At 48.4% G+C, this 17,976-nt stretch overlaps 1 protein-coding gene across 1 annotated transcript in view; it reads right to left on the bottom strand.

Annotated features, from left to right (window-relative positions):
* SEPTIN9 (septin 9) overlaps positions 1-13,799 on the bottom strand; it is a 95,552-nt gene extending 81,753 nt beyond the window's left edge. Inside the window, exon 1 of the mRNA XM_010721262.4 lies at positions 13,356-13,799. Coding sequence (XP_010719564.1) covers positions 13,356-13,377 — 22 coding nt within the window. The 5' untranslated portion in view covers positions 13,378-13,799. The remainder of the gene's footprint in view (positions 1-13,355) is intronic.
* Positions 13,800-17,976: the final 4,177 nt, after the last annotated feature.

Here is a 17,976-nt window from a genome sequence, read left to right as displayed (position 1 = left end):
CAGAGATATTCAGCAAGACTGAAACACTGGGACAACCCAAACTGCTTTGGTTGCTCAGTGGTTAAAAGCCTTTCAACAGCACAGGGTCCATGGGTCTTCATTCTGAGGCGAGCAATCTCATCTCTGAGCACTCAATTGATAGAAATATCGAGATCATTTCACCGCTGTGTGTGACGGCCTTCATTGCCCGCAAATTCCTAAACAGCTGATAGTCGTTGAGAGATATGCTGGACAACCATGAAAGCACAGAAAAATTAGCACAAGCAGTTTTTTTTCTTATGAAAAAAGCGTGTTAGTCATCATCTGTGGTCCTTCTGGCTGGAGTGTTCCAGTAATCCAACGGGGCAGCGGAAAGGACGCCACGTCACCACACTGACATATCAGATGATTTGCACAGATGCATATTTATAATGCAAAAACCCACACATTGGAAGGGACAGGCAAAAATGGGTCAGCTGTGTGTGCTGTCCGTTTTGCTGGTTTATGCAGTTCTTTTCTGTAGAAGAAGGAAGGAACAGAAAAGCATTCTTGTGAAGCCATGCTGACTGGGAAGGGACCTTATATCCACTGACAAGTCTAAAATCACTTCCACTTCACTGTTGAGGTTAACCAGATTTCCAAAGAGATGTTCCTCTAAGTTTAACCCGTCTTCACCGCTATCCTCATGTGCAAACAGCATTAAGCTTCTGAAACCCAACAGAGCAGAGCTGCAGGACCAAAGGAGAACCACAGGGCCCTCATGGTCTTTTTGCTAAATGAGTGGGTTTTGCAAGGCTGGCTCAGGGCTTGCAAAGCCATCACAAGAGCAGCTTGGATCTGGTCCCATTCGTTTCTGTAGAACCTGCAGCATTCCTGCAGAGAAAGGAAAGGGGGAAGGCACCACAACTCATCCAAGCTGTGGCTTTGCTCAAAGAAGGAAATAATCAAACTCTTACATTAACCAGCTGCCACCAGAGCTTCTGCAAGCTCAGAATGTGTTAGTTAATGATTAGCATTAATAGCACAAGAGTACCCAAGTGCCTGAATGGGCTAGGAATAGGGCATGGCATGCAAAGCACTATGCAAACAGAGAATAAAACAAATGATCGCTGCTCAGCCCTTTCCCTTTGCGTTCCAAAAAACCCCAAGCATTTACAGCATTCAGACCCACGCGTGCACCAAACCTTCCCAGGTTCATCTGGCAATAGCCACGGATTAGCTAGAGAAAACCACTGTCAGATTTAAAAGAGGGGAAAGGAATTTTAAAACTGCAATGTGGTATTTCCATATGGAACAAATATTCCCCAGATGCCCCGCTGCTCTCCTCCCCACTCCCACAGGCTCTGACCACGCAGGACTCCTGGTGCAAGCTTCCCAACCCAGCATCTGGCTCTCTGCTGTGCTCTGACACTCTGCTTTATCACACCAAGCAGCATTATGTTATTTCAGAGGGAGGGGAGAAGGAAATCATCCTTACTTAGATTTTAAATCCCTTTCTTGCCACCTCTTTGCAGCCTCAGTGCAACATAAATTTTATTTTTCAGTGTGCACGCTGCTTTCCTTCTCTTATTTTAGACACTCAGAAATCAGCAGGTTCTGCTTCACAGGGTGCTCCTGCAACAAACATCCCTAGATTCATCGCCACAGCCCTGAAAGCCCAGGGCTGCCATCAGGATGCAATACAGATCCCTTCTGATTGCCAGGCTCTGAAAGGCAAATGTTGATTTTTCCCAGAGAGTGATGGACCGCATAAAGGGGAAAAAGGCAAGAACAAAGAGGTGGCAGCTCACCAAAATGCTGCTGCCAACATGGGGCAGAGGTGACCCCCTGGGCTGCTTGGCCATTGGGACACCCAGAGCAGAGCTGTGCATTACCCAACCTTAACCAACATCTGCTGGATCGCAGATGGAGGAGATGAGGGGCAGCCTCTGTAACACCCTGACAAAAGAAACCAGCTTCCAAGACAGCTCTGGGTAAGAAGTTAAAGCTTAGATTGTAGCTTGGAACATCAAGCATCTATATGCTTCCCCTTTGCAAGGAGTTGCCCCTGGAAGCACGAGCACCACGAGGAGCCAGGGACCCCTGGGCCATGACTTGCTGCACGTAACTTTCCTCCTCCGCATATCCTTCTCTCTGCCTGGAAACGAGGTGTCAAACACATTCCTCTGCTCACAGGAGCAGGAAGGATACATTATATAATGGTTTTACATTTTAGTGCTTGAGTCATTCTTCACGGTACAGCTATCTATAGCCTGCAGAAGTAATGTCCACTGTCCTTAAATGTCTGGGAAAGAGGGAAATTACAATTTGAGACTACCATGGAGCCCTACATCCATATAATTGAGGTTTTTTTTCCCCTATAAAATCCATCCAGAAGTAGCCAAGGCAATCCAATTTCATAAGCTACTAACATTCTTTGAATATTTTCCCTTGTATCTTACAATTATATTTAATAGTGTCTATAGTGGGGAAATTGGACTAGCAGAGAACTTTGGCCAATTTTTAGGAAGTATTGGAGTGCCTAATATCGTGGATCAGCTTACACTGGAGTTTGCAGAAGTTCCTTTACAAACTGTAGTGCGACTCCATCTCTATCCTAAGTGCATCCTAAAACACTGATGCTGCATTTACAGTTCCCTTTTCCAAGTCAGAGGGACTTGTGGAAGGACAGAGCAGCCTTGAAGTCAGCTCTCGAGCAGCTCAGGGCTGTGTGGGTTCCTGCAAGCTGCCAGCAAGGAGCAACATTCTTTAGGGACAGGTAGAGCACCTGACACCTCAGCGTGGCTCAGCGCTGGTGAGAGGCAGTGAAATCACTCCTGGCACAGGTGGAAGCCATTTCAAGGCATGGAGCACTGCCTGCAGCCTCCAAGGAAGCTTTTCTCTCTTACAAGAGGGCTCACACAAAGAGGCACAAAGCCCATTCTGTGGGTCTTGCTGAAAGGCAGCATTGTGCAGGGCAGGCTCGGTGCATCGGAGCCAGGCGGCAGAGGTCAGGGCAGAAACCAAAATTCCTTCCACGAGTCGCTCACCGCAGAGATACAAATGTTCAGCCTCCACTATGAAATCCTTCACCAAAAAATGCAAATGCTGCTATCTGTGTAACACAGACATATGTGTACCTACACCCGAGATGGAGGTGGACTCTGGATTGTGGTGGGTTCTCTCCAAGCCCATCTGCAACCATGGAACATCCCAGCCCATGCACACTCCGTAGCATCATGATTTGGGCACCTGCCAGGCCCCCCAGCAGCACGAGGGAGGCTTCCAGGCATGGTGAGGCGTGCGGACTTGCACCATGAGTCACTAAACACGCTGTGTAACCTGCCATGGATTAAGTTGGATGGTTTTCAGGCATTTTGAGACACTGAGTAGGGTTGGAGAGGAGATACAGGTTAAACTGAAGGAACCGAATGATCTAGCCTGATCCACTTCACTTTTAGGGACAGGAAAATACACTTCATTTTCCTCTCCTTTGCCTGACATCTGTGGAGATGACTTTGGGAGCCCCTCTCTGCTGGATCTGTGTGGCACAGCCCCATCCATCCTGCCTAGAGCTGCCCCACCTCACTGCTAATGCCAGGTGGGACTTCCCTACCAGCCATGGCTGAGGGACCAACGTGAGGCCAAGGAGGATGCTGAAGGGTTGGAATTCCACCCTTATCTTCAGGGGCTGAGATCATGGGTGGAAAATATTTCTGCGTTGTTTCAGCCTGTTTCCTGCTGGCATCCCTCTCCACAGAAGCACCTCTTTGTGAAGGGTTTTGGAGCCAGAGAATGTTTGTTGGTACAGACTAAACATATTGACCACTTTTGAGGCACTGGCTCTGTAATGGTGCTTATCTTTAATGCGACACAGTTGTTCCCCAAACAACTCCATCACAGCCAGGTCCATGGGAGCAGCTCCAGCACCCAGCCCTGAGGGATGCTGCCCCAGGTGACACAAAGCTGTCACCTCCCACACAGTTTGTAGCCACCTGCTTTGAGCTGGGGATTGCCTATGCAGGAAGGATGTCTGCTAGGATTAGCATGACAAGCAGAGGTTTCAAGGCCAGGATCTGAGCCTCAGGCAGCACCTGCTGAGCACTCAGACAAAACACACTCAAGAACCCCAGACATCCCTCCTAGGGAGAATGAGGCACTGTAGTGGTTGATCCACCTCTGTCCCAAGACGCTTTGGAAGATGGGGTGGGTTATCCAACAGTCCCCAGCTCAGCTCTGCTTTTAGATACTTCTCTGAACTAAGGCAAAACTTAATTCCACCTCGGATTTTCCTGACCTCAGTCCTCTGTAATACGGGGTATTAGCTCTTTGCTAGCTTTAAATCGATATATGAAAGACTGAGGGCTTACATTTACAGTAGTAAGCACACCTTGGGTTCGCTGCACAGTCATTAGACAAGAAGCAGGAGGCAGGAGATCTGATTATGCCTGAATGTGACCCCACAAACCGAATGAAACAACGTATTTCTCTGCAGCTCATTTTTCTTAGCGACAGAGCTAATAGAATAATATAATAATATAATAATCATATTTCTTACCCAGAATCTGCAAGGTGCCTCTCCTAGCCTGGGGAGCAACAGGGAAAAGGCAATGCTCAGCCACACTGCTCCAGCCCCAGTGAGTACAACCTCTGCCAGGACAGCCCCATCCCTGCCTGGGGGGTAATGTCACCAATCAGACCCCAAGTTTCCATCTGTAACCTCCAGGGCAATGGGCATCTGCCACCAGCAGCTTATTCCGTAAGAAGTGGAATTAAAAACAAACAGAAAACCAGCTGAACCAGTGTTTAATCTTGCAAAGATTATTATTATTACGTGATTTGAAAAGCAGAGCTTCCAGAACATAGAGCTTTGTTTGGTTGTCTTATTTTGCCCGTAATCTATAGGCATCAGGGCTTGGATACTTCCAGGATGCTCCGTGGGACTCTGCCAAGGCAGTTTTTAATCTAAAGCTTGATGTCCCAGCTGTGTTTTGACCTAGGGATACAACATTCATTCACCATCTGAAATGTGAAATACAGTGCTACAAAGGATGAAGATGATCCCACGCTGGGATGAAATGCCACTATGTTAGATGATATTAGAATTCAACTTAATCCCAACACACTGGATTGTTCCCATCAGATGATGCTTCCAGAGCCTTCACCACCCCTTAGCACAGGGCTTATAAGCAAGCATTCCCCACTGAGCAAGGCTAGCATGCAGAGGGGCTGGGGTCAGGCTGACAAGCACAAAGAGCCCTATGTCCTCTACCTGTGCTCTGACCATACAAGGGAAGCTCTGAGGACAACCCTGCAAACCGTTCGTGGCACCTCTGCTATGTGTGGGAAAGGTGAATTCCTGGGCAGATGTTTAACCCCGCAGTAAAGTATGTTCAAAGAGCAGAAATCAATAAACGCCTCGCTGCTCCAGAGACCTCAAACTACCTCACCAGCACATCTGTAATACTTGTAATAAGAAAGAAAAACTGTAAAACGATTCAGGTGCTACCTGAATAGCTCTTATCTCAGAATCATAGAATCATTAAGGTTGGAAAAGACAACTAAGATCATTGAGTCCAGCTGCCAACCCAACCTTCTCAGAATGCATCCCAGCACTCTTCCTGCATTCACTCAGTACAACCCATACAACTTTTGGCTATTCTCATTCATTCTAGCACACCTTTCTGAAGATACTGTTTGTCCTTGCTGTTGATGCTTTCCCCTGCATCCTTACAGAATTTCATCCTTTCTCCTCTTCCTGCCCCAGAGCTGACCAGGTTTGGTCCAGGAGCCCCCAGAACACGTGATTCAGTTCCTGACCCCATCTCCTCTATCTCCAGTGCATGTTGAGAGCACACTACAGAAATAACAGACGCAGGGGCTTCACACAAACATTTACACAGGGCAGGGAATGAGGACATTTCACTTTCACCCAGGACTAAGGTGGGGTTTTCTTCCTGTGGCTGTAGCTACATCTCAGATCAACCTTCCAGCTCCTCTCCTCCCAGCACACTGCTATAGCTGTGTTACAAACCATGCCAAGAGCAGCCCACAAACTTTCCACCAGGGAATGGGAGCAGTAAGAGTCTAATACACATGCTTGTCATAATAAGCACCTGCGCTTTGCCATAGGCCATGGCACTCCTGTGTTTATAATCACAACCCAAAGGGCAGAAAAGGCTCAGTAAGATCTGAGCATTAATCCAGGCTCCAGACAGATTATGAAACAACTTTTTACCATTGTTTTCCGCCACAAAGAAAGCACAGGGGCTCTTGTTTTCCGATGATTATCCTTATAAATTTAACAAAACCAACCAAAAAAAAACAAAACATAGTTGTGTCATCCTCCTCTCTGCCTGCCTGCCCACATTGCCCCCAACGCATTACTTGTCTCCAAAAGCATTACATATATCAAAGTCTGACTGGCTGATGCCACCATCCAGGACAGCAGCTGGCACGTGCTGGAGCTCATGGTGAGGACTGGAGCCTTTGCAGATGCATCGAACACGCAATGGCTGAGCTCATCCCTCGCCACATCAGTTGCAAAAATCAGCTGTCAGTTTATTTCACATCACCGTTCAGGCGTTTATCTGACAAAAATCCACTCCAGGAAATAAATCACAGCCTCGTGCTGCAGCTGCCAAGCAGGAAGGGGAAGACCACCCAAGCCATGACATCCCCCTGCAACCACACCGCACCAGCAACCTTCCCCTGCTCAGATGTGGGAGCTGCCAACCAAAGCATCTCACTTGTCAGTGCAGCAATTTGAGAAATTGTTTACAGATGCACACGTAGGTGAATGACAATTACCATCAAGGGACAATTAGCTCCAGTAATGTCAGCCCTTCAGGCTGCGTAAGCCTGAACTATCCAGTCAATAGTCAGCAGTTCTGAGAGTTGTAAGCTATCAACTAGAAGAAATATAAAAAATAGGTGTTTGAAATCCAAGGGCAGAATGCAGCAGGCTTGGTGCTGCTTGGGCACAACTCAACCTTACGTGACAGCATTACACCCACCTTGATAAAACTTGCTCTCTTAAACACATGGGGGGAGCACAGCAAAGATAAAACCCCTTCATGTGACAAACAGAGCTGTAAGAGCACACAGAGGTCTGATTTTAAGGATTTCCTAGTGCTTCTAGCAATTGAGCTTAGATAAAAGCAATGCATCACACGTGACTCCTTTTATTGTCAGAGCACTGAAGATCAGTGAGGACAGAAAGATTCCCCAAAGCAAAGCAGAGGGCAGGGAGGATGATGGCCATTCAGGACTGTCACATTTCCAAGCTGCAAGTGAACTTCTATGAGAGCAATGAGTAATAAGTCATCCTCACTTGAGTTGAAAATAATAAAAAACGTTACTTTTATTTAAAAAAAATGGGAAGTCATTTCAGAAGGAAAACTGAAATGGAGCACCAGGAAGCAAAACCCCAGAGCGTGGCAGCCTGGGGACAGCACTGCACACTGTGCTGGCATAGGGCACCCACTATTCACGTGGGACACTCACTCTGCATGCCCACACGTGCTCTGCACACCCACATCTACACCTCTCCTGCAGGCAAACCAAAGCCTGCAGCCATGCTAGCTTTTCAGCAGCCTTAAACCCACCTAAATAAATCTCTGCAACCTCCCATGGTCTATAACATGTGCAGGTCCCTTGTCCTGACTTGTAACCCCCCGAGATCTGTTGTTCTTCTCTATCTGTACGTGTCCAGGCATTGCAGCTCAGCCACTGAGTCATTCAACAGTAATGGCTGAGGGCACCTTGTACTCATTTCCTTTGTTTATTCTGTGCATTATATAAAGCTATAGGCAATCCCCATTTCCCTTGATAACATCAAAAACAAACTCACACCCAGGGGCTGCTCAGGAGGACAGGACTCCCACTTGCTCCCCACATGCACTCAGCGTTCTTTGGCATCACTGCTGCAGCCTGCAAGGGGACATGGCTCTGGGCACGATGAGGAGGCAGCAGCTCCAGCACCCATTGAGATCAGCCTTGTTCCCACTGGGAACCAGAGCAACAAATCCGTTCTGCTGTGCCCCCAGTGTCCAGAATAGCAGTGCTCCCACACCAGGAAATTATGGACTTTCTGCAGCACTACTGTGACTTTTTTTTATTACCATTATGCTTTTGACTCCTCCTTCTACACTCCTTCTCTAAACAAATCTCCAAGCTGCAACTGTTTCCTGTAAATAATACTCATCTGACACGGACAAGGAAAAAACATAATAAGAAAAATCTTTTGCTACTGGTTCCAGCTTGCAACAGCTCCACAGCTCAACTTCCACCTGGGAGCCCTGAAGGCAGCACAGAGCTCGAGGGAAACAGAGGGAACAGCCGCATGCAGTACTGGCATGGGCTGCCCAGGGAGGTGGTGGGATCACCATCCCAGGAGTTGTTCAGGAAAAGGACAGATGTGACACTGAGCCATGTGGTTTAGTGCTATGGTGGGGATGGGTTGATGGTTGGATTAGATGACCTTAGTGGTCTTTCCAACCTTAATGATTCTATGATTTTATGCTCTGGGCATCAGATTTGAACCTGCCCTCCCCAGAATTAAAAGTTCAAGTCACAGAGGAAGTTTGTGCCACACATCAGACTGCTGTAACACAACGATTGGTGTTAAAGGGTGAACAGTAACTTCACAGCGAGCCCCTTCTGAGCCTTCAGTCACCATTGGACAAAATTACCTTCCCCTCCTCCTGGTGCCATCACACACCAATGCTGTCCTCTGCTCTAGAAGCATCTCTGGATGTCTGGATCCCCACTAAGCTCTGAGAGAGGTTATCTCACATACGTGAACATGAAAATTGCATTGTGAGCACAAAGCCAGGAATCTCTTTTGGGTTTGTGCAGGATCCAGATGTCCCATGCACCACTGATTGCCTCTCTGTAACGCAACATCTTTAAAGAGTGCTTTGAGCCATCGTCATTGCAAAGCCACTGCAGTGTGGGAACAGGCTGACTCGAGAGAGCAGCACTACCTCCCTCCCACTGCACCACTGCTCTCAGCACACAGCTGCTGTATGTAGGGAAAGAGGTGGCACAGACAGAGCTGGGACCCCAGTGCCAGCAGGAGATAACATCCAAGTTGTGCTTGAAGCGGATGGGGAGTTGGGAAGTGCAAGGTTTCCTCACTCTGCACTGCACATCTTGGCCTTGCTTACTCCAGTTGGGCATGGGAAGATTTCCTATCAGGCATGAGGACGTTTTGCTACCTGAAGCAACACTCCAGCACTGCCCACACATGCCAGCTAGATCTGACAGCAGCAGAGCACCCAACCCAACCTGTCCTGCCCATCCTGTCATCCCCCACAGCATGGCACTGCCACTGGAGAACCTCCCTGACAGTATTACATCAGCACCAGGGGCCATCAGAAACATGACTGCCACACAGCAAAGTGACTCAGCAGGAACATGATGTGATGGATTGAGTGGCAAAAAAATGAGTGAAGGATCCTGGGGAAGAAATCCAGCAGGCAGAATGTGTAAACATGACTGAGACCAGGGCTGTTGTTTACTGGTTGGAAAATGTGAGCGTGAGGCATGGACTACTTGGTGATGCAGTTCCTGAAACAATAAGCAAGTGTTTGCCATACACAAACTGGATCGTGCCTGTTTTCTCTTTTGTTTGGGGATTTATGTAAGGATGGGAGGCTGTGGCCATTGGATATCAACTAGCTTTCATGCAGGTCACATTTATGGCTTCTAATCCATGCAGCTGAGCAAGCCAACCTGCATCCTGAAATAGGGCACAAAGCCTTTTGTGCACCAGCCTCCTGCTATTCTTGGGCTATCAATAAACAAGTTCATTCTGTAATCCTTATTTTCCTTCCTGTTACTTCAGTAACACAAGGTATCACAATGCCCTCGCAAAACCAAGCAACGCAGAGCTTGCAGAACCTCAGGGAGAGCCTTTGAACTGGCAGAGGCAACACTTGCACTGAATTCAGGTCTTGAACACTAAATTTGAATGGGCACAGCCTGAGATCCAGTTCCTGTGGCTGACTGGGAATCCTTGAGACAATCATTTATTTTAATGATAGTTTCTTGGCCCAGCAATGCAGGTTTTGAGGATCAAGAGCTATCTATAGTTAAGCTCAAGGAAATGGCTTTTTTATTTTTCCATACCTCAAAACAAAATATTTCATATTTCTGTTAAAAATGACAATTTTAATTAAACGAATGCTTCTGTTGGATCCAAACCTTATCCTTTTCCTCTCGATGTTTTACTGGTGAGCTAAGGAAAAACTGCCTGAACAACCCTGCATGTTCCCCCATGGGTCAGCCTGACTGAATGCCAGGTAGATCAGAGAACAGCAAGTCCAGCTCAGGGAAAACAGTGGGGCTCTGCAAACACTGTGTCTTCAACTGCCACACCTCACAGCTTTTATGACAGTGGGGTTAAAAGCCACTGACAGAATTATGCAGGGCCTCTCTCAATGGGTGTCAGCCTGGAAAAGATCCTAAACCTAAAGCAGTGATCAGGTCTCCATTCTGATACTCTTGAGTTTCTGACCTATAACCCAGCTCAGTATGAGGATTCTATAGCTGAGGTGAGACACAACTACACGTGAAGGTTCTGGAGGTGCCATAATTAGTGTAATCCCTATTTCAGTGCATGCCAACAATTTACAAACCTGGAACTGCAAGCAGTCCTTGGCCAAAGCAATTTGTATCACCCTTGAAAACAACTATAAAATCATTTGTCATGAATTCTGACTGTTTCTTCTCTGGCATTGTTATAGTACTTAAGAAATGGAAAATGAGAATCCAAAAACCCTTTTAACCCTTGTATTTCAACCCTTGTGTTTCTCTTCCTCTTCCTTAAGGATCTGAAATAATAGACATTCCAGAAGAAAACATTTAAGAGTTGGCTTCAGCAGTGGTTATTTCTCAGTTTTAACTTGCTGTGTAAAATCTCCTTTTTGCCCTCCTCCTTCCAGGAAGTTCCAGGAAAACAGCACTGCTGGGCTGAGCTGCAATGCCTGCAGCTATGGCACAGAGATCTGAACCTCCCTTTACTGGTAAGAGGTAGAGCATCTGCAGGCAAGCTGCAGCCCAACCACGCCTATGTGGCATGTGCTGAAAAGCTGTAGCAGATGGCTAATGATTTCCTCTGAAGGTCTTCAGAAAACTTGCCTGGAGTGAGGAACAACCTGGTAACAGAATGATGATGTACTAACAGAGGGCAGAGCTGGAGCTTCAGCCCTGAGAAGTGAAGCCTTCCAGTTGGGTTCAGTGGCACCTGGTCCGCCATACTTTGCCCAGAGAGGTGGTGGTGCCCCACCTCTGCAGACACCCGAGGTCAGGCTGAATGGGGCTCAGAGCCCCTGCTCAAACTGTGGGTGTCCCTGCTCATTGCAGGGGGGTTGGACCACATGGCCTTTAAGGGGCCCTTCCATTTCAAATCATTCTATGATTCTATATTAAATCGGAATATATGGAAGATGTGAAAGAAGTGCTCCCTAACCTCAAAAAGGGTTCAGAAGCAGCTAATTATCCCAGCTTCGGCAAAAAAGCAAAACACTGTATTTCCAGCCTGTCAAGGGCTGTCAGCAGTGCAGGCTTTAACCGACTAGTTACTTGTCTGTCATCTCCAGGATCTCTCTATCAGCAGGAAGCCTGGAGGCTCAGCAGCACTTTACGCTCATCTCTTCGAAAAGTAGCTTGGATTCCAATGACATTTCCTGAAGGAAGTCACCACTGCTGATCCCCCATGTATGAACCCATCAGATGCACAGGACAATCAGGGCTGCCTCTCCCCAGCACACCGCTGGCTGCTCTCCAAGGCCTTCCCAGCATGGTAAATGACTCACCCAGGGCCTTCCTTCCCTGTGAGTCAGGAGAGGTGAGAGCCCAGTTCACCACTGCTGAAGGCAGAGCCTTCACAGCACTCACAAGGGCTGCGTGCGCTTTTTCCAAAGATTAGTGGTGGCCACAGTGCAATGATGTAATTCTTCCCTTCTTTTTTCCATAAGCGGCTGCTACATACCAGTCAAAACCCCACACAAACAGTTTTTCCAAAATATAACTGCAATCCCTTTTGAATTCAAGGTATTGATCAGGTGTTGATTGATCTTAATTTTACAACACCGTACTGATATGGAGGCGAACGATGATCAGAGATGCATCACTCATATCAGGGGCTTTGTAGGGCCACAGCTTCACCCCAGCAGTCAGCCCAAAGCAAACAGAATGCTTCAGGATCATGCAGCCTCTTCTGCAGGGAGCCTTAATTTCAGGTCCTTAGAGCCCACAGTTGCCCCTCTCCAGGACCTCTTAGCCACTACATGCACTTTAGGATGTAGGTGCCAGCAACAGGCTTCCCTACATGCAATTCCATTAATACCAACTGTAATCAATGAACACTGTTGTTAACATGTTGTAAAGTCTTCTGTTGTTCTTGGCATACACACTTTAACAAAACCTCCCTGGCAGACCATTTAGTGATTCTAATAAGAGAAATGCACATAAGAGAGATGTCCCCCATCCATTTCGCAGCAACCAGGCTGCATCACAGGGGGATTCTCTGAGCACAAAAAACCACCAGGTCCCGTTGAGTCCTACTGGCTGCTGCATGGCTGCAGGGGCTCTCAGCACAGAGGCAGCCCAGACACATGACTTAGGACAGAGGCCAGTATGGACTGTGTGTCCCCAAAGCCACCTGGGTGAAGCCAGGACAGAAGCAGACCTACAGAGCAGCCACGGGCAGGAAGCTGGAGCTGAAGAGCACAGCCATATCCTGCACCTGGAGGAGCCACTGGTGGGCATCACAGTGCACGGGGAGATGGATCTGTGGCATGGATTCACACCATTGTGCAGCAGCCGTCTCTCAGTCTGCCAGCAAAGTTTCAGAAGAAGCTTAGAGAAAAGCTGTCAGCTGTGGTTACCTGCTCCCAAGCAGCCAGGGAGGAAGGAGCCTGACTGAGCCTGCAGAAGCCAAAGGCAGAGAGCCCTCACCCTGCAGGACAAGGCTGCAAAGCTGGAACAAGGAGCAGGGAGAGAACCGCACAGTGTTTGGGCCCCAGCTCTCCTACGTGGGGGATTGCCCTGAAGGCAGCCGGTGTCACAAGCAGTGCCACCGTCCTGTTTTAATTCCAAGCTGCAGCTCAGCACCGAGTCTGCCCTATGCTGGCAGAGGTGTCCTCCAAACAAGCTGCATGCCACCAAGGCTGGCACAACCTGCCACCCTGGATTTGTTCTACTCTTTAAGCTTTTTCCATCAGTCAGCAGGTACTGTTTATACACAGCAAAATTGTTCCATCCTCCACCACAGAACCACTCGGACGGAGAGGGGCTGATTCAAGTCTCACTTCTGTTTTGAAACCTTTTTCTTTTCCCAGTCCAGACACAAAAGGAGAGAGCCGAGAGAGGAGAGAGCCACAGCTCACCTGAGTACGTCGATTTCCTCATGCTGTCCCTTCGGGCTGCTCATAGGATCGTAGTGTGGTCACAGCTCAGTCCTTTCGTCAGTGTGGGCACAGACGGGGAGGGGACACACGAAGTGCCACATCCACACGTGCGGGTGCAGCCGAGGGGCAGCGCAGCTCTCCCATTAATTAGCGCACACCTTTCCTAATCTCGCACACAGTTCTGGGCTGTTCCAACTCTCCTGGCATGGACAGGGGTAGAGTGGGATGCAGCCTCCCTGGTGGTCGCACGTTATCACCTCGGAAAACAAACAGGAGCTGTGGGTTATTGCTGCCAACCTCCAGCCTTGGAAAAGCCGCTGCTGTCAGACGCAGTGGCAATGGAAGGAAAGGGAATTTCGTGCCTCCAGCCCGGCACACCCCACGGCTTTGACTCGGCCCTTCGCTGCCAAAACAGCTCTGATCAGTGCTGCTCTGCAGCCTGGCTGATTCTAGTTCAAAGTGCATTATTGGCCCGGCAGCACCCGGCAGTGTAAACATCTCTTTCCTCTTTCTGTGCAGTCGTAAAGGGCCCATTCAAGGCTGCAAGCCGAGTGAAACTCTCGTGCAAGCTCGTGCCTTGGGGAGAGATATATGGGAGCCCCATATGGAATAAGCAGTTCCCAAGGGATCTGGCATACCCCTGTCACCTGGCTGTTACTGGGAGGGGACTCAGCATGCAGCTCTGTCAGAGCAGGAATGTGCCGGGTCACTCCCTTGTGAAATGCCCCTCAGACAATTAGTTACATAAATGCAGTAAAGCTGGGGGCACTGTGAACACAGACAGCGAGAGAAAGCAAAGGCTTGCTGCGACTAAAGGCAGACTGAAGTGCTGAAGGAAGGGCTGAGCAATTGCTACCGAGATTTCCACCGCCTGCTGGATGACTCATCCACACAAAGGGACAGAGCACAGATCCCATCCACATGGGAAACTTCACCAGACTCAGGCAGGACTTCAGTACAAAGGGATTCCTGCTTGCTTTCGGTGGTTTGGACTTCTCGGCAGTAGGAGAAAAACCACTTAATACCCCAGCCCTAATGCTGGCATCCCACAGGACCAGAGCAGGTGAGCAGGACTGTGAGGCTTAAGTAAACATATATCCAAGCCCATAGTAACAATATATGATTCTTTTTAAAAGTTCTTTTGAAATTGTTAGTCACAATCCGTGGAGGAGAAACAATGCACAATGGCTTGCCCTGCCTCACACACCAAGCAAGGGCAGAGCCAGGAGCAGAACCCACTCCCAGCACTCATCCTGTTGCTCTGTACTTGCCCACATCTCTCCGATGACCACAATCGCTTTTAACACTCAGTGTTCATGGGGATTTATTTTTGTAAAATGTCAAAAGACAGCGTTTCTGCTCCTCTCTCATATGGATGTGCATGTGTCTGATTAAGTGTGCAATTACGTGTGCAACTCAGTGCACGGTCACACACGTGTGCCTACTGCTGACAACACTATCGGAGCTGCAATGCGGGCACAGCTTTTTGATCAGCCCGGCTGCACAAACACAAACCACAAATTGTGCAGCCGGCCCTTCTGCTGCGGGGCCAAACAAACATGATGAGACAGAAAATGGCCGAAAGGATTTTTCCTGAAATATCGCCCAACAAAGGATCCTTTTCTTTGGCTGCTTGAGCCTCAGAATTACTGAGAGAGTCAGTACTTCAGCTCAGAAAGGCAGGTTAATGTTTAATACAATGCAGAGCCCACAGGCCTCAAATAGGTAAGGCATTTGTAGCTTTTCTTCTGCTTCGTAAGATTAGTGAGGGAATTTATTGTTCCTGAAAGTGAGGGATTCAGGCTGCTGGCTCAGCCCAGCTACAGCACAGACAGGCACCGCTGAGCCTCTTGCATCAGCCCTGCAGGACAACCCCACTCTCAGCTGCTGTACATGCCAACTCACACTCTCTGTCCTGCCCCAGCCTCTGTGGGAGCCCTTCTGCATCACACATCTCACTGTGGCACTCCTGCATAAGCACAGTGCTTGTTGCTAGAGGCTGCACCAGCCCCATTCATTTCTGTCTGGCAATGCCCTGCCTCATGCACAATTGCACTACCCACACGCACTGAAGCTGCATCTGCTGAGCCTACCCCAGCTGTGATGCCCTCCCCAGCTGATACATCTCATGGCTTTGCCTGTAGCATGCACGTTGTAGCTTCACAGCAGGCACAAAAAGCATTTTCTGTGAGCAGAATGTGCTCTCTCTCCCCCAGTAGCATCCTCCAGGCAAGCACGTTCCCCAGCATGTGGGGGTCCTGCACTGAGATATGCAATCTCCCAAGCTAAACATCATGCAGTGAGCAGAGGAGGGAGAGCCGAGCACCGCCAGCTCCGGCCGGTGAGGCTGGGGCAGCGAGCCAGGAACTCAGCAAAGGGTCAGAGAGAGAGGGAGAGACCAGGGGAGATAGCAGCAGCAAACAACGCATAATGCAACCAGGAGCACAGAAAGAAGGAAAGAGTAGGCACCTGGGGAAAAAAAAATAGAATCCTGTGGACCAGAACAAAGTTGGACATAAGGGCATGCTGAGCTGTGCAATGCCTCTCCTACTGATTCATTCAGTTGAGTTTCCCATCTTGCAAAAGGGGAGGAAAGCTGAGTTTTCTCAGGGTGGGGGGAGGCTGAGTGTTGCTCAGTGCTGCCCTAGGGCTCCCAGGCATTGCTGGTAGGCAAAAGGCACTGTTATAGCAGAGCAGAGCTCCCCAGGTGATCAGCAATGAGAAGGCAGAATTTATGCTGCAGAAACCTGCGGTCAGCACAGAGCAGGGCTGAGGCCTCTCTTTGGGGAACAGTATCTGAGTGATTTAGAGGTGGAAACTCAGGTGCTGGGGCTATAAACCACCCACATCTCCTCCAGCTCTGTTTGTTTTATATATGATCCTCCCAGCAACGTTCTCCTGCCCAATTGCTCTTTTCTGGCTTCATGACTAGGAGAGAGAATGCAAAGTTTTCCACCCTGCTCTCTGCCAGCATCCCATCCTCCCCAGCACAGGGAGGCAGCAGCACAGCATCCAGGTTATCTAAGCAGAAGTTACAGCCCAGGGCTGACTTGTTACTATTTAGCATTGCAGCTGGAGGAAAATGAGGCCTGGCAGCTCCAAACTTTGAGTTGGTCTCTTTCAACAGCCCACCTCCCCTGATCTTTGAGGGGGTGATAGAAATCAGCTCCATAAGCAAAGTTTCTGATAGCATTCCTGGAAAATATGGGTTTCGCAGAACACAGCACTTGGAATGTCTCAGAGTGATGGGCAGTGACCTGGAACTGCCTTGCCCACTTCTCTTACACCTGGGGGTAATCCAACACAGTTCACATCCACAGAGCCTCTGTGCCCTGACTTTGAGCACAGGCACACACAAATCCTGTGCCTGCTCCATTCAGAAGCCTGGTTCTCCGGCTTGCAGGGAGGAAATTAAGGAAAAGAGTTATGAATTATATTTGGGGTGATGAATAATGGGGATGGGGCAGCAAGATTTGTCTGAGAGGAACTCAGGTGCACACAGATGGAGAATCTCTCACTTAAAATTATGTCTGACATTTTGGCTGAATGAAGAAGCAAACAAAGCCCATCTACCTGTCCCGTGGTACAAGGTAGAGTTCACCAATTGGTCCACATGTGTACAAACGTGTGCAAACCCAGCCTGGGGAGAATAAACACAAAGAATAGGGGGGACACAAGCCATTGCCAGGGAGCACAGCTCAGATATTGCCATATTCCAGTTCTGAGCCACTTTGACCTGGATTTAATGCAGCTTCCTTTCTGCCTGCTCCTCAGTAAGAGGACACAGCTGCTCAGCCCTAAACATCAATTCACAGTGCTCAGACAAAGGAAGCAAGGCAAGTGTGCTATCTAAAGCCTCACACATTAGCTCTCTGCTGTTCTTAGGGACTGATTCACTCTGTTAGGACACATTCCAAGCTCTCTCTGAAGTCTTAAATGCACAGGGCTGAGAGGTAAATAACTTACCAAGGTGTTTCTCAACTCCTTTTGCCTGTGATTCCACCTGACAACACAGCAGAAAGCCCCAGTGTCACAGTACAGTCATATACGGTCCGGTGGGCATGCTGTTCTCTTCTTTGGGCTGATGGTTCTGGTGAGGAAGCAAATAACTTAATGAAGCAATTACTCATATCAAAACAGCAGGTTTTGTTCTTTTCTCCTGCCTTAATTATAAGGAACCAGGAAGAACATCCAATTACTTAGTAATGAAATTCTGCCTTGACTAAGATAACATCTGCTCAACCACAAGGTACATCAGATGGTTATTTCATAGAACAGCCCCTCCCATGGGTAGGGAAGGGAACACTCCAGGCACATTAAAGCTGAAGGGCCTATTAACAGACAAAAAGGGGCAGAAGTCAGCACCCAAACAGCAGAAGAAAAGCTTCTGATAGCCTGAGTGAGAGGTCATAAGAATTTTGCATTCTGAATAGCAGCCACCTCTGAAAATAGAACTCCTGAAAGTGCTTCACAAGTCGACCTACAGGAATATCTCCCCTAAGAATCTTTGAAATCCCCCAGCTGCTTTCAGAAATGCCAAGTGAGCACTTTCAGAACAAGCTGGAAGTCTGAAAAACAAAACCAGGTCAAAGTCAAACTC

Source organism: Meleagris gallopavo, chromosome 20 (assembly GCF_905368555.1).
Source record: "Meleagris gallopavo chromosome 20, MGAL_WU_HG_1.1, whole genome shotgun sequence".
Taxonomy (NCBI): domain Eukaryota; kingdom Metazoa; phylum Chordata; class Aves; order Galliformes; family Phasianidae; genus Meleagris; species Meleagris gallopavo.
The sequence above is the reverse complement of the archived record's forward strand: the minus strand, read 5'-3'. Positions and strand labels throughout refer to the sequence as shown.